The 17,096-nt window shown below is 36.9% G+C and overlaps 1 protein-coding gene across 3 annotated transcripts; it reads right to left on the minus strand.

Annotated features, from left to right (window-relative positions):
* Positions 1 to 1,760: 1,760 nt before the first annotated feature.
* On the minus strand, positions 1,761 to 4,109 carry cnpy2 (canopy FGF signaling regulator 2). 3 transcript variants are annotated; one of them, XM_042733603.1, is made up of 6 exons: positions 3,895 to 4,109; positions 3,583 to 3,688; positions 3,234 to 3,349; positions 2,945 to 3,142; positions 2,665 to 2,761; positions 1,761 to 2,488 (listed from the first exon to the last, which is right to left on the minus strand). In XM_042733603.1, the coding sequence occupies exons 2-6, from the start codon at positions 3,680 to 3,682 to the stop codon at positions 2,445 to 2,447; spliced, it is 555 nt and encodes a 184-aa protein (XP_042589537.1). In that variant the 5' UTR covers positions 3,683 to 3,688; positions 3,895 to 4,109; the 3' UTR covers positions 1,761 to 2,444. The 3 variants fall into 3 exon arrangements, with proteins under 3 accessions (XP_042589537.1, XP_042589538.1, XP_042589536.1); XM_042733604.1 differs by having other exon boundaries at positions 3,891 to 4,109; XM_042733602.1 differs by having other exon boundaries at positions 3,789 to 4,106.
* Between the last annotated feature and the right edge of the window lie 12,987 nt (positions 4,110 to 17,096).

The raw sequence follows: 17,096 nt of genomic DNA on the forward strand, positions 1-17,096 counted from the left end.
AACCATGTATTGTGTCTTTGTTAGCCTTTTGTCTTTCATACGACAGCAAGCAGTTTCGGCCCAAATCCGGGCTGCATCTGACCCGCATGGAATTCATACGGGCCAGATGTGGGCCAGATGTGGGCCGGATCTGGGCCGAAACTGCTTGCTGTCTGGATTGAAATGCACAAATTCATGCTATTTCTTATTTGCATGTAATGCAGGCATTCCCAAACTTATCTGTCATCTGAACCCCTTCCACCGTATATTTACTTGAAGTACCCCTGAGATTTTCAAATAAATATTTTAATAATTAAGTACCACATTTGCATGTTCACTGCATGTTCTCAGAGGTTGGATTGTGGTCACGTGACATACAGGTAAACAAACTAAATCTTTAATTTTTTTAGTAAGTGTTTTATTTTGATTGATGTTATTTTAATTTAAAATTTTATGATTTATTAAATTATTAGCTTTTCATTAAACTCACAAAACCCCTGCAGTTCTTTTACAAACCCCAGTTTGGGAAACCTTGACGTAATGTTTAAAGCCCTTAACATTATTCATTACAACGAATGGAAAACATTTTCTTATTCTTTGTATTTTTATATCAATATGGTACAATATTACCCTATTTAAATCAATGTGATAAATAAATAAGGTCAAAAGTAATCAAAGGTAGTTTGATTCTTTTATCTTAAATGTAAAATGTTACTGATTACGTTACTGAATACAACTTTTGTCATGTAATTTGGAATCAGTAACAGACTACAGTTTGTAAGTAATCTACTCAGCCCTGACAGATATTTTAACATTTAATGTCCAGAGCTTTATGCCTTATAGCTATTGTAGTTTCAACTCTTCAAATTCCAGATATCTCCTAAAATTGGACTAGTCATCCAGAATGTATTTTTCTTACTTATTGCCATCAAAAAGCAATTAACTCTAAATTTTGTCTGCTTTCCTAAACGAGTCATGTCAACTATTCTATCAGTCCATAAGGCAGGGAAGAGCAGAAAGCAGGAGATGAAGTTATGATAAATGAGCAGTTTATTGAATAATCTCTGTTGCATCTTTCCTGATGCTGTTTGAATTTGACCAGCAAAAACTCAACAAATCTCGTGCTTTACAAAAACGAAACAGACAAATAACACAACATGAACATAAGAAGTAAATGAAAGGAGTTAAGGAAAAGAGAAAGACAACTAATTTATTATATGAAAGATATTTAAAAACAAACAAACCACAATAAAAGTCTTAATTCAAAGTATCCTAAAGTTGTATGGGCTCTGCTAGTAAACTAAAATAATGTATTTCACATCCCAAACATAAGTGAAAGACTCTGCACATTCACCTAAAAAAAGGAGCCAAAAATAAATTACTTCCAAATCAAACAATCAATCAATCAAAATATTCACATGTAAAAGATTTAATGACTATTTTGATGCTTATCCATAAATGACTACAAAAAACATTGTAAAAGATGTCCCCCCCAATTTTTTATTTTTTATTGAAAGTAGCAATTACAGTTGTACGTTTCTTTTTAGTAAAACTTGTTATGCATTATACATTTTGATGCTTGAAGTTTCGTACCTAAACATTTAGAAAAAATTGAGCTCAATTTCTAGGTTTGTACTATACATAATGCTTAAAACCCAGGACTCCCAAAATATGTAGATTTTTACTCATTGACAGTTAAGTCTCCAATTTGTATATTGTGATTTAAAAGAAAAAAAAAAAAAGATTGTCCTTAGCACAGATTCACACATGACCACTCAGTGTCTGAAAGAAAGGGCTTTCTTATTATTAAAGTATATTAACAATTGTATTAACAATTACAAATACAACATGGTTCTCAATGGATACATAAACAAACGAATGTTGAGAAATCTGGACGCAATAACCAATGCAATAATTTGTGGGAAGAAAACAAGAGAATACATATAAGTGGGTTAACTGATGTTCACTTCCATACAAAATGGTGGTAACCTAACTGGTTAAGACTTAAGGACTAGTAATCTGATCAGATTCATGACCTGGAAAAAAAACATCAAGACACAACATCACCACTAGAACCAGAGACTCCAAAGGCGCTCTATCTGTGCTTATAATAAATATACTGCAGGTTATCTTCTAAACTAAAAACTAAGTGCATCCAAGGACATTTTAATATAAAAGTACGCCATTGGAGAGACTCATAGAGATCTCATTTTTAGCTGTAGAAACTCAGCTTTAATTAATGACAATGAACAGTTTTGATGGTAACGCCATTAATACAGTTTGACAAGTCAACGGTGAACCCATAGGGTCAAGTACATATGTAATGCTTTGCCTAACATCACTTAAGTAGATCTCTGTATGTTCAGCGTCCTCAACAAGTAAGAGAATCAGTCCGTTTACTGAAGTTGAACAGGTGAATGCATTCTTTTCCAATGGTGAAGCTGTCATGATGTGCTCGGCTCACGTTATAACTCATCATGAGGTATCTTCAGGGCATGGTCACAGAGATCTGTGGAAAGAGTTCAAATAAACTATTACACATGCAAGTGCAGTAAGAAAAAAGTATTGGTGATACAGCTCCACATGTCCATCTGAATATTTTTTTCAATACTGTACATGTGTTAGCTATGCGTGAAAAGGTGTTGTAAATGTTTAGAATACTGAATCAAATGTTTAAAGCATTACCTGTCCTCTTACTGCAGAGCTTGTCTTTAACGTTGTCCGTCTCATGAGCAAAGAATTCAATAAGTTCATCCTCATGCTGCTCAACGATTGTTTCACACTGTGAAAAAACACACAAAGAAAGACTATTTCTAAAAGCAATCAGAAAATTCAGATGTCTCAGTGTACTATTATTGCATCAAATCAGCAGCGAATTGCATCATAAATGCAATCCTACAGTTAAGGTTTGACTTAAAAATAAATACGTGAAGAAATGGAAAAAAATATAGATATATTTTCTCACAGCAAACTTTAAACTAGAGCTGACTCTGGAGTCAAAGGCCACATCAGAAAGGTCCATGGCAGTGCCATCACGGGATGCATGTCTCACGTATGTCTTCCGATTGGTGGCAGGGTCAACCAGTTCACCGTAATCATTCATCTTCTCACAAACCTCTTCCATTAGTTCCAGCAGATGACTCTCAGAGCGGGAAAAGGGAACCTGAGCACATTAAAACAAATGCATAAAGGTCTGTAAGTTGGTGTCAAAAACAAACACAAAATGATGTCATTATGAACCTCAAATATGTCACCTCTCTTACTGACTGACTGCCATCAGGATTAATCCTAAAAGATCCGGTCTGGATTATTTTCTTGGGATCTATTTGCGATATGGCCCATTCCATTTCATCAACTAATGCCCTGCAGGCTAGGAGAAGAAAAAAAAAAAAAAAAAAAACATGTGCATGATGCAATTCAGAAGAACTCCTTAATCACAAGGCACAGCCATTTATTAAAACAGTTTGAAGATGCATTTATGAAGGTGTGGAACATTCCTGATGCTTCTTTGTCCTGCAAGACAACTAACCCACAATGCCCGTCTAGGTATAAAAATATATGTGCACAGTAAATTATAAAAGATTTGAAAAAAAGTTGAAATACCTCCACATTTTATGTCTTGACCCTGTCTGGCTCCTTGGATTAACAGGAAGTGCAAAGACATCAATGCACAGATGATAACAATGTAAAAATGTTTTTCCATCCCCACCTACAAAAACAAATAAAACCTAATGTAAGGTTATTGCATACAATTGTATTTTATTGCAGCCTTCGATAGCTGGTATAAGACACAGAATGGCCGGACTTACCTTTCACGAAATACAATCAAGCAATAAAATCACGCAATTTGTAAATGTACTCATTAATCGAACAGAATCGCATGCATATTTAAAGGCAGTGTGTGAACTTACAAACCGTTTGCTTTAAATGCACCGCACACACGCGTTCTTGAACTGATGACGTGCACACTTGGGTAATTGTAGCTTACGAGCTGACCTGAGATCTGCCGCGATCCTTGATTTTCTTCTTGAGTTGTGTTTGGTGTCTTTGGTGCATTACCGCCACCAGCCGAGCTGGAGTGTGGAGCAGTGACGCAAAATGCACGTACGTCAACACTCCCGTTTTTCCCGGAAATCTCCCGTATTTCACACCCATCTCCCGCACCCCACCCGTTTTGTTATTTCTCCCGCGAAACTCCCGTAATTTGCGTGGCCCAAACCTCGTTACATGAATAATAACATTCGTATTAATTCACATTTCGGGAAGTCGTGGCCTAGTGGTTAGAGAGTTTGACTTCTAAGCCTAAGGTTGTGTGTTCTAGTTGCGGGGGCGGGACTCAACGGATGGGGGTTGGGTTTGGGGCGAGTTAAATACACGTAATACATAGTTAAATACACGTAATACATAATTATTGTGATAATAATGAGCCTTATTCATGTTTCTTGTTTATTTATCTTTATTATAACAAATTTTATATTACATAAAAGGAAACATTGTGGTAGGCTACATCATGTAGGCTAACAAAAAAATTCATGTACGTGAAGTACATGGAAACACCTTCATGTTAAATACATGAAGTACAGTAGCCTACTTCATGTATTTAACATGAAGGTGTTTCCTAGTGTTTCTTACACCCATAATTATAATTGTAAGTAGCAGACTTTGTTGCTATAAGTACCCCACTGGAGGTAGTGATAAAGTTTGAAATCGCGGGTGTGCCCCTTGTGCCTCCACAGCGCGATGGTGCCTTTGGGATTTATTGTGCTGCGTTACGTCGTTTTTCCCACCGTGTCCGATACTAAAATCAGTGCGACATACTTTGCAAAAGCGTGGGAATTGTCGATGCTGCTTCGTGATAAGAAATTAAATTTCTCCGACCAGCTGTTGTTATATTTGCAGCTATATTTAGTTTTTTCGCCGTAGCACCACCTGAGCTTTCTAATGCCATTTTTAGTGACGCTTGATTCAAATTCCCCCGTCTACCTGCGCAGATATCAACTGCGCAACAGAGCTGTAGGTTGCCAGTTTGAGGTCACAAATGGGTTCAAAATTGTATGATGTATCTATTGTGTGAGAAGGATGCGTTTCATACAAGATCTGGCAACTGGACAGCCTTGGAATAATTTATTGATGTGATTATACATATTACGAGGTAGGGCCATACAAATTACGGGAGTTTCCCGGGAGAAATAACAAAACAGGAGGGGGCGGGAGATGGGTGTGAAATACGGGAGACTCTCGGGAAAAACGGGAGTGTTGACAGGTATGCACCGAACCCCCAACTGCTCCCCGGGCACCGCAGCATAAATGATGCCCACTGCTCCGGGTGTGTGTTCACTGCTATGTGTGTGCACTTTGGATGGGTTAAATGCAGAGCACGAATTCTGGGTATGGGTCACCGCTGTATGTCACGTCACTCACTCATCAATATATTATCCCAAGGTTGTCCAGTTGCCAGATCTTGTATATGAAACGCAATCCTAATAACACAATCGATAAATAACAAATTTCAACCCATTTGTGAACTCAACCTGGCAACCTAAAACCCAGTTGCGCTGTTGATATCCGCACAGGTAGCAGACGTGGGAATCAAGTGAAATGGGAAGGATGTAAATACATGTAAATTTAACTAAAAAGTCTATGCATGATCTGGTGTTTTATTCGTATCTGAAATGAGGACATATGAACATTAAGGGGTGCTAAACACTCGCATGCAGTGTATGTTTAATTCATACTCAGTTTATATATGGTTTATTGTGTGTTTTTCAAATCATTTCCAGGTAATAAAGTATCTGAATGATGCAATGCTAACTGACATAGCATTTATTACAGTAGCCTATAGAAACTATACAATATATTGTCTGCCTTATTCTGTGATAAAAAAAAAAAGTGGGGCAAAAAAGTGTAGTAGCTATATAAACAAATCATACAATTTACATTAAGGAGGATATAGGAAAAATATTACAGAATACAAATTGATTTCATCAATGTATTTGATTTAGTAGCCAATTAAAAGAGAAAACCTGTCAATTGGACAAATGAAGAAGAAGAAGAAAAACTGAAAAAATAACTCTCTGTAACAAAAAAATAATGTAACAAACCCTTCTCACACATTACAAACAGAACAAACACATGCATCTAGTTTTACAGACTCTTCATATGAAAATTTATATATACGTACAGGTCTGGTTTATTTTAAGCCAGCACTTAACCATCTAGGTAAAAGACTTTATATCATGTATCACTTTAAACTCATTTGGCAACATATTCCAAAGTTGGGATCCCTTTACAGAGAATGCTCTTTGCCCTTGTGATTTTCTACAAAACCCAGTCCTACAGTTTCCTCTGTTCCTTTGTTCAGCCTGTATCATCATATCTCTTTACCAAATTACATAAAACAGAAGGTGCCTTATTATGCAACCATTTAAAAATCTATTTCATATATGACACATTTTTAAATTTTGTAAAATTAAGCAAATGCCATTTCTTTAAAATATGAGAATGATGCCATTGATTTAGCTTTTTAGCAATTATTTTTAAAGCCCGATTATACAGCATATACATTATTCTAATTAAAGAATCAGTTTGAGACCAAACTGTAATACAATAATGAGATACAGGACAAAAACATTGTATGAAGGAACAGATGAAGCTGACTCAGTCGTAACGTAATGCCTAATGAGTTTAAAACAATTCATCTTAACTATTTTTGAAAGCCTTTTTATATGTTTGTCAAATTTAAGTTGTGAATCTAGAACTACTCCTAAAAAAGGAACTTCCTGTACTTCTTCATTACTTCCTGTATTTCTTCGTTAAGTACCCTAATTTCATTTTTTTTTTTAGTTTAGTTTTCTTTCTTTTAGAAAAACACATAAAACCTGTTTTCTTAACATTTAATGTAAGATTATTTTTCTATTTTAAAAGTGCTGCAACCTTAGCTGATAACTTAGCAGATGTATATATTACTGTATCATCAGCATAAAGCTGACACTCAACATCTGGACAACTACAGATCATTTATAAACAAACTAAAAAGCATTGGACCTAAAATTGAGCCTTGAGGTAAACCCATCTTGTTTCTCAAACACTGATTTTGTATCCTCGATTTTTACACACTGCCCCCTTTGCTTTAGATAAGAGGTAAACCATTCAGTTGATTGTTTACTAAAATTAAATGTACTTAAATTACATACCAGAAATAGCATAGAGATTCTTCGACAACTTGAAGCATGCTCTTTCAATTGCTGGTTGTTTTAGATTTCTTCCTGCATTGCTTTGCAGCCATGACAGTTTCTCATCGACATTTTTTGGATTTTCTACTTTTTCTATAGGTCTGGTTGATTGCTACACACCAGCTGGTTCTGTCCTCAGCTCTGGATTCCAGTTCTGGGGGGAAATCAGAGAAATCAAGGTACTTTAGACTTTCTTTGATACAGTCCCTGCACTTCTTTTGAGACAGCAGAGAATCTGATGTGGGATACAGAAACTGTCAATTTGTATAACATGGCCTGTCCAACAAAGCAAGTCCTTCATGATCATTGCATCGATGCTAACCAGACCAGGTCTGTCCAAAACCTGGCACCCTGTCCTGCCATTTGATGCCCATGATTGATAGTTGTTTCAGGTGCTTTCTATACAATCTCCAGGTCTTCAGCCATAAGGAGGACGAGTGAGCACAACAGCCCTGTACACCCTCATCTTGGTTGCCAACTTGATGTTCCAGCTTGATGTCTGTACACAGGCGACCAAGAGATTGGCTGGCTTTGCTGAAATCTGTTTGTCTAGCGAGATGATGCTCCCGAGGTACTGTAGTTTAGTTTTTTCCTCCTCTATGGTCACTGTAGGTGTAAAGACAGTCTTACTTAGAGTGATAGTGAGGCCAAAGATATTTCAATCATGACAACTTTTTGAAGATTTTAGCATGGGGATGGATATGACAATGTTCTAGATGTGCGACGCTGCTGCTGCTGCTGCTGTTGGTTATTGCTGTAGTTGTAGATTATTGCTGCTGCTGCAAGCAAGTACAGGAACTTGCTACTGCCAATGCATATGGCGATAGGGTGCCATGGGTATTGAATACATACTGCTGCTGCACAAAAAGCATATATAATAACCCATTGCAGATCTACACAGGTGGAGCTGGGGAAGGTGGAGGTTTCAGAGAAACTCTGAAAGCACGCTGCAAGAATCTCAAGTGAATGGTACAGCCATATAAATGCAAGGCAGTAAGCTCATTGGCTGCATATGCAGCATGAACCAATCAGCTTGTGCCAAGTTGTTTAACTCTCTGATATCATCAGTTACATTAACAACAGGGGCGTGTCTAGAGCATTTTAAATGGGGTGGCCAGTCTGGGGCACTGGCTCAAAAGAGGGTGGCCGGGGGTGGGGGGGTTATGGTTTGCGGCACGATGTATGTTAAAATACATCATGTATACACTCATTAAACAAAGAGTGACAGCTTTTTTAGTGGTAAAGAGCACTCTTTGCAAGCTTTCTAGTCTGTGATCCATTTAAAATGTAGAACTTTGTTTTTCAGCCACACACACGTTGCAAAGTTTCGTGAATGACATCTGCATATATATGTGGGATTCATTCTCGAAGTAGCAGTGATTGACACAATGATGACCAAAGCAATAGACGGGATGTGAAAATGGGCATTAAGACTAGAGCACCCTCACTAATTTTAGAAGCACCCTCAGTGATTATTTCTGGAACCTGGTTAATACGCTTTTATTGCAAAACTATATACAAAAACAACAAATAAAACAATTGAATAAATGCATATTTATAAGTTAAGCACTTAACTAAAATAAGTAGGCTATTAATAAAATAAATAACTAGAGAAGGCTGACTATAATCAGCTTGCTTCCATTTAATGAGATAATCCTCATCTGAATTAGAAAAAAAGCGCTTCTAGTCTTCAGTGATGCAAGAACGTTTGAGCATACACGTAATCTCTGAGCAAAAACAGAGCCAATTCAAAGAAGAACAATGTATATTTAAAAGCACACATCCAGTTTTGTGTGAGTGAAGGAAATCCACTTGCGAGTGGAGATTCGTGCTTGCGCATTACATGGATCACATAAAATTATACGCTCTCGATATCTGTCAAATATCATGCTATAGAAACCGCCTAAAATTAAGTATAAAGAGGAGAAGAAAGCGGCCCTAGGCAGCTACACATGCCAGGATCCGCCACTGCCAGATGCAGTGAGAAATTTACTAAAAACAAGTCTATCGCAAGACATCTGTTGGGGGCACCTGGGGTAGCCAGCCAAATTTCAGGGGGGGCCGGTGCCACCCCTGGCCACCACGTAGACACGCCTCTGATTAACAAGCCATCAGACTGTGCCATCTAGAGTTTTATGACTGAACTATATATTTGCAGCTTCCACAATGATTTGAAGATCTTACTCTGACTGTGCCATAAGGGCACAGTCATCAGCAAACAGTGAATCAAGAATCAGCCGTTCGATGATATTAGATTTGATATTCAGTCTCCAGAAATCAAAGAGGGTGCCATCCAGTCTGCATCACAGGTACATTCCTCTCTCGAGTCCTTGTGGAGCATGTGCCAGAATGCAAATGAAGAACAGGTTGAAAAAACTGGGAGCAAGCACACATTCTTGCTTCACCCTGTTTGAAATGTCAAATCAAAGTAAAGCGTCTCCATTGGAGAGGACAAGGCTCATCATCCTGTCATGGAAGAGGACTGCAAGTTGGCTCCGCAAGGCTGAAGAAGTCTACCAAGGGTGGCCCAAGTCAATATACTGTTTAAGTGGCCCAAAATAGGTAAAATAGCCTCAAGGAACCATGGTTATATCAGTAACCAGCATGCAGTGCTGTAGACCACACAAGACAAAAACATCCAAGTCACACAGGAGGAACAGAGGCCATATTTAGCCTGTAAAATGTGGATGCTGCACATATTTCAGAAAGAGGCATGACAAGTGGGCAACATCACAAAATGGCCAAAAACATACTTGCGTAAAAGTAAAAAAGTTTCAGTTGTACTCAAGTAATAAAAAAGTAGAAGTGCTTTTTTTTCTAAACATAAGTTTGGTCAAACGGAGAAATCAAAACAAAATGCAATGGCACAGGTCAAACACATGATGATAACGTTCGCTGGCTAAACTTGCGGTTTCATACCACACTAAAAATCATGTATGCTAGAATAAAAACATATAATAATCAAATTTACTTACCGAACTTGGATAAATCCTCTGTTCTGCTTCTGTCTCCGGTCAGCAGCAGCTGTGTTGTCAGTGATGTGACATCAGGTGGCGCGCTATTTACAGCAATCCTGTATTATTGCCCTGTGTATTACTGTCAGGCTACAGCAAGGTTAGAGCAATACAAAAATATACTGTTAAATATTTCCGCCAAGTCAAAATTACCCTGAAGTGGTCCTGTCCCCTTGCATTTTATGGACTAACAATATTTGCTTGTGTTCATCAGAAGAACACAAACAAAATACAATAATCTGTTAAATTAATAAGGAGAGTCATAGAATTAAAACATACAACATTAACATTTTGAAAGGCCACTTCTTTGTGTTGTATTCAACATCACTGTCTAAAATGATAACTAAAATTTTAATTGTTTATTCGGGGCATTTAGAGTTTTTTTTTCTCAGCAAATATTGATAAATGGTTATTTGCGACTAATTAGATTAATAAATTAGCAAATCGTGTAATTATTAAGATTAAAAATACAGGTGCTGGTCATATAATTAGAATTTCATCAAAAAGTTGATTTATTTAATTAATTCCATTCAAAAAGTGAAACTTGTGTATTATATTCTTTCATTACACACAGACTGATATATTTAAAATGTTTATTTCTTTTAATTTTGATGATTATAACTGACAACTAAGGAAAATCCCAAATTCAGTATCTCAGAAAATTAGAATATAACTTAAGACCAATACAAAGAAAGGATTTTTAGAAATCTTGGCCAACTAAAAAGTATAAAAATGAAAAGTATGAGCATGTACAGCACTCAATATTTAGTTTGGGCTGCTTTTGCCTGAATTACTGCAGCAATGCGGCGTGGCATGGAGTCGATCAGTCTGTGGCACTGCTCAGGTGTTATGAGAGCCCAGGTTGCTCTGATAGTGGCCTTCAGCTCTTCTGCATTCTTGGGTCTGGCATATCGCATCTTCCTCTTCACAATACCCCATTGATTTTCTGTGGGGTTAAGGTCAGGCAAGTTTGCTGGCCAATTAAGAACAGGGATACCATGGTCCTTAAACAAGGTACTGGAAGCTTTGGCACTGTGTGCAGGTGCCAAGTCCTGTTGGAAAATGAAATCTGCATCTGCATAAAGTTGGTCAGCAGCAGGAAGCATGAAGTGCTCTAAAACTTCCTGGTATACGGCTGTGTTGACCTTGGACCTCAGAAAACACAGTGGACCAACACCAGCTGATGACATGGCACCCCAAACCATCACTGACTGTGGAAACTTTACACTGGACCTCAAGAAATGTGGATTGTGTGCCTCTCCTCTCTTCCTCCAGACTCTGGGACCCTGATATCCAAAGGAAATGCAAAATTGACTTCCATCAGAGAACATAACTTTGGACCACTCAGCAGCAGTCCAGTCCTTTTTGAAGCAAGACGCTTCTGACGCTGTCTGTTGTTAAAGAGTGGCTTGACACAAGGAATGCGACAGCTGAAACCCATGTCTTGCATACATCTTTGTGTAGTGGTTCTTGAAGCACTGACTCCAGCTGCAGTCTACTCTTTCTGAATCTCCCCCACATTTTTGAATGGGTTTTGTTTCACAATCCTCTCCAGGATGCGGTTATCCCTACTGCTTGTACACTTTTTTTCTATCACATCTTTTCCTTCCCTTCGCCTCTCTATTAATGTGCTTGGACACAGAGCTCTGTGAACAGCCAGCCTCTTTTGCAATGACCTTTTGTGTCTTGCCCTCCTTGTGCAAGGTATCAATTTTCATCTTTTGGACAACTCTCAAGTTAGCAGTCTTCCCCATGATTGTGTAGCCTACAGAACTAGACTGAGAGACCATTTAAAGGCTTTGCAGGTGTTTTGAGTTAATTAACTGATTAGAGTGTGGCACCAGGTGTCTTCAATATTGAACCTTTTCACAATATTCTAATTTTCTGAGATACTGAATTTGGGATTTTCCTAAGTTGTGAGTTATAAACATCAAAATTAAAAGAAATAAACATTTGAAATATATCAGTCTGTGTGTAATGAATAAATATAATATACAAGTTTCACTTTTTGAATGGAATTAGTGAAATAAAGCAACTTTTTGATGATATTCTAATTATATGACCAGCACCTGTATATGCATTGACAGTCCTAATTGCTACTCAATGTGTCATTCAAAGGATTATACATACAACTTGTCCATTACCTGGTAAGAACATCACTAAATAAAAATTACAATTAATTTAACATACAATGTTCATTTAAACACTATTTTTGGAGATTTGTAACATTTAATTAAAAAATATTAATTACCACAAAAATATTAATTGTATAAATTCTCATCACTGATTTTATTGGCACTCAATCTTGTGCATTCAACCAATATATTACACAGCCAATGGCTCTATCAAAACAGAAAGAATAATGAATAAACTTTTTTGGGGGGGAAACACAACTTACCTCAATATGCTTCCTCAGATTTGATGGGGAACTTTTAAAGCCAGATATTTACCTGATGAAAGTCATAACTGAAGTAGAAATGTGTGTACTTCATGTGTGGAAACAGTGTTCATCAGTTTTCGCATCAAGCACACATTTGAGCTTGCGTTTACCATATTTATTGTGCATAAAATAAAAATGTAATGTACTTTTCAAGGTTAAATAAAATTGTAAGGAGTAAAAAGTACTGTTTTCTTCAAAAAAGTCATAAAGTAAAAGTACAAGTAGTCAGTTTAAATTGTACTTGAAAAAAGTACAAATCCCCAAAAATAATACTTAAGTACAGTAATCAAGTAAAATTACTCAAGTATTTTACACCCAATGGTACTATATTTATAGGCAATGGTGTCTGAAACCGAGCGTCCCAGACAAGCATGCCCATTTCTGACAGGGATCAAAAAGAATGAACAAATGCTTGTCTTTAAAACATATTGCTGTAATAGAGAAAGTGAAATCTGAGAGAAATCAACATCAGGTGCAAAATGCTGAAAGACATGGTTTGCGACAAGCTGTTCTGACAAAATTTGACCTTAAACTTGTGTTAGAAGGCAGGGTTTGGCCACAGAGTAACATGCTTGTCCTAAGGAATGCTGCTAAAAGTGTATAAAACAATTGGCAAAGGGTTCTAGTTGTGTGATATAGCCACAAAAAACAAACAAACAAAAAATAAATAAATAAATAAATAAACACTTACAGGAGTAGTTCACCCAAAAAAGTAAATTCTGTCATCATCTTATATTTGTCATCATGTTGTTCTAAACCTTAACAAGACTTTGGTTAACCTTTGAAACACAAATTAAGAGCAGCCCAAAGATGGGGAGGGAAAGCATAGCAGCCCATGCTGCTAAGCGAATAGTTCATCTACATACAGTACAGAAGATGTCCAGTTTTTACATTTAATTAAACATTATGACGTAAAAACATTTATTTTAATTACATATAGCCTAGCTATAGACTATGCACAAATGCACTGTTCACATCAAGAGCTACAAGATGCTTTTATTAAATATGTAAGGTGAATTTTCATTTCATTCTTGGTTTGTGTGTATAAAAATATTGCAAAATGTTAACAACTAGTTTAGCCTACTGAGTAGACTACTACTCACTACTTTGTCCTCATATGGATAAAAGCGTCTGCTAAATGACTAAATGTAAATGTACTACATCTTGCACGTGTATAGCGCAACCTGTTTTTCTGTGCGGTTTCTCTTGATGGATATATAACGAAGTTTCTGTACTTGGTTATTCTGCAGAAAGTTATTTCAGAAATGATAACGGTGTGAGCAAATAAATTAATGAAAGGCAAGTACCTATAAATCCGATATCAATAACTTTTCATCACGCTGTCATTCGTGAAAATGGAGAGGAGACATACAGTATATGCAATAGTCAGATAGGCCCAACAGTGATAACCATTCTTGTATTAATACAATTATATTAAATTATATTACAAGTAGTGCAGACTGTACTTTAAATAATATATAAACACTGTAATAAGTATAGACAGACACTATTTCGTCCCACACTACGACGTAAAACTACAACACCTTATTTTCGCAAGCGGTAACACCTCAAGTGTGGACCCTTGAGTTGCAGACGTGATATAAGTTATGCTCTGTTTCTGTGCTGGGTCACTTTAAAAAGACCCAGGAGGAGGTTCCTGTTTGAGTTCCTGTTTTTGGTTTCGTGACACATACTGATTGCTTGTTTTAGTACATTTTTCGCTGGAGAGCATATACGGCATCATCATCATCATCATCATCATCAGTAGAGTGGACGACGTAAAAGATATCTTCAGCTGTAACGGGCTGATCACGGAGGTTTGGATATAGTAAGCATGTATATTATATAGACTGCTAAAAGTTCTTCCTCTTTATGCTTTCATTCTGTGGCCACCGCGATGACAGTAGCCTACAGAGCGACACAAGCTGAATGTTTCTAAGAAAATAACGTGTTTGTCAGTATTGATATTATAGTGATATTGAATCTATTTCCGAGGACGTACGCAGAGTTGTTTGTAAGCCTATATATTTTTCTTGAATATCTAGTGGTACACAAACACAGGTTACAAAGGCTACTGTGTAACTTGTGGTTTCGGTCGACACCTGTGGTTTAAGTGTTGTTGCGGAGGAACACACTGCGCGACAGATTTTAATAGTTAGAAGTGTGCCAATGCAACCTAGCCAGCTCGGTCCAATGAAATTGTCCAGCAGGGAAAATCGCCACCTCTGAAAATGCAAAAGTGAAAGAAAGAAAGAAAGAGAAAGAAAAATAAATATTGAAAAGTTCTTCTCACCTGACAAGTTGTGATTTATTCATGTCAAATCAAGTGGGTAATAATTCAGGTTATTTTACAGTAGGCTTCCCAGTTACAACCAACCTGTTCTCCCCTATATTTCTTGATGGTAAAATAAACAGAAATATTTATGTGACACCCAGAAACCGGCAATCTGTATGTTTAGGCTATATTTTGTATATTTCTGTTTACTTCCTCTTTCTCAAGTAATTTTTTTTTTTTTTTTTTGCTCCATAGGGAGTACCAAAACATTTTCATAACTGAAAAACCCCCTCATACTGTTAAAATTACCCGACAAAAAAAGGCTCTTGAATGGCAGGTTTCATTGAGTCAGCTACCACATTAATCAATGAAATAATTCTGTACTTTTTTCTTGCTAATAATTATGAACATTTCTTTTTCTATTTTTTGGTGAACAGTTTTTCTCATTTCTATATTCCTTCAAGACTGCAAGGTCAAAGACTTTTAAGTAAGTTTTATATTTAATTCACTTCACTGATAACCGCTCTTAGATGGAGGAGGCGTATGCAGCACTGTACCAGGAGTTTGTCCGTCTCCAGTCACTCTGCTTCAGACAAGCAGCAATAATACAACATCTCTCTGACACAATACAACGACAACAAGGTCAGAAGAATCCTGCAAATAAAATACTACTAATTACTTCATTATTAATGTCACAGTGTATTAAATTGTATATGCTATGATATGTGATATATTAATGGTCACTTTTAGGTTTGGCCATGGCTCCAACTAGAAATTTTGAAAAGCCATGTCAGTACACAGAGGAAGTGTCAGGACACCGACCCCGTCCTGCAGAACGCCATGAGCAAGAACCTCTAAGAGATCCCAATGGTCCACACATACTGGGCTCTCAAAGTAGAGTATTCTCTCGGTGTCTGTTGAAATGTTCACTTATAAATTCTACCATTCACTGAAGGCCCTTTTACACCAAGAACAATAACTACAACTATCCACCTTCTTCTTCACGTAAAAAATCTCTGGGTCTTGCGAGCGGTCTCATTTGCTTGCAGCTATTTTTTGCTGTGTTTTACCATATTATTTTAGTGTATTATCTTAATTATGAAAACACTGGTTTGTAATGCAAACAGTTTTACCGTTACCTGCACGTTGTTATTCTTTGTTGTTCATTATTTCCCTGTAGCGGCTAATGAACCGGAAGTCTCGCCCATAGGCTTATAAGCTGGAAATAGTTTAAAAAATCATTGTAAATTTAAAAGAATAGCAGATTCCACATCATAAGTATAGCAATAACAGCACAGAGGAACAATACAACTGGAATAACTTCCAGAATGATTTTGTTTCCAGTTTATAAGCAATAAAAAAGTTGACAGCCAATCAGAATCCATCCTGCTTAGTTCAAGCATTTAAAGACAATTGCATTCTGTGCTTATAATAAACAATGTTGGTGTCTCATTTTAGAGCACTCAATGAACTTTTGAAATCAATCAAATCAGCATGTGTGTGAAAATAATTATTTGTAATCGTTAACGTTTTCATAAGTAACTGTAATTTAATCGCACATTGTTTCTCAGTAACCGTAACAGATTACAGTCACATTTATGTTCTAATTAAATTACATAACTGTGTTACATGTTACATCCCCAACACTGGTGGCAAGCAAACAGTCGGTCCAGTTATCTTTACAGTTGTTGTTCACTAATAGAATTTTTCCATTCAAAATCAAACTTTCTCACAATTCTGAATCATTCAACCTCATGCGTTAAATCAAGGTTTCTGTTATGCATACTGTATGTTTGTTTTTCAGCTGGTAATGATCTCAGTCATATTGGTAGAGGATTAGACAAACTGCATCTTAACCTGGACATGCCAGATCAGAAACAGGATAACCACGATAAAGCAGAAAACAGTGCCTTGGATGAACTGATGAAAGTTGAGCAACTTTATTATGCTAACCAGACTTCACAAAGACTGCGGGTTCGTATCCCACCTGTGTTTAGTTAGCATTGATTCACTTCAGTTTCTTTCCTTTAAGATCCCAACTTGTGTCTAGTTCTGCTTCTGATCACACCTCCTGCACATCTTACACAATATAAGCATCTGACATGTTTCTCTGTCCCTCAGAGGCCCTGGTCATCCTCGTTTCTGGACAGCGAGTT

Source organism: Cyprinus carpio, chromosome B11, assembly GCF_018340385.1.
Source record: "Cyprinus carpio isolate SPL01 chromosome B11, ASM1834038v1, whole genome shotgun sequence".
Classification (NCBI taxonomy): Eukaryota; Metazoa; Chordata; class Actinopteri; order Cypriniformes; family Cyprinidae; genus Cyprinus; species Cyprinus carpio.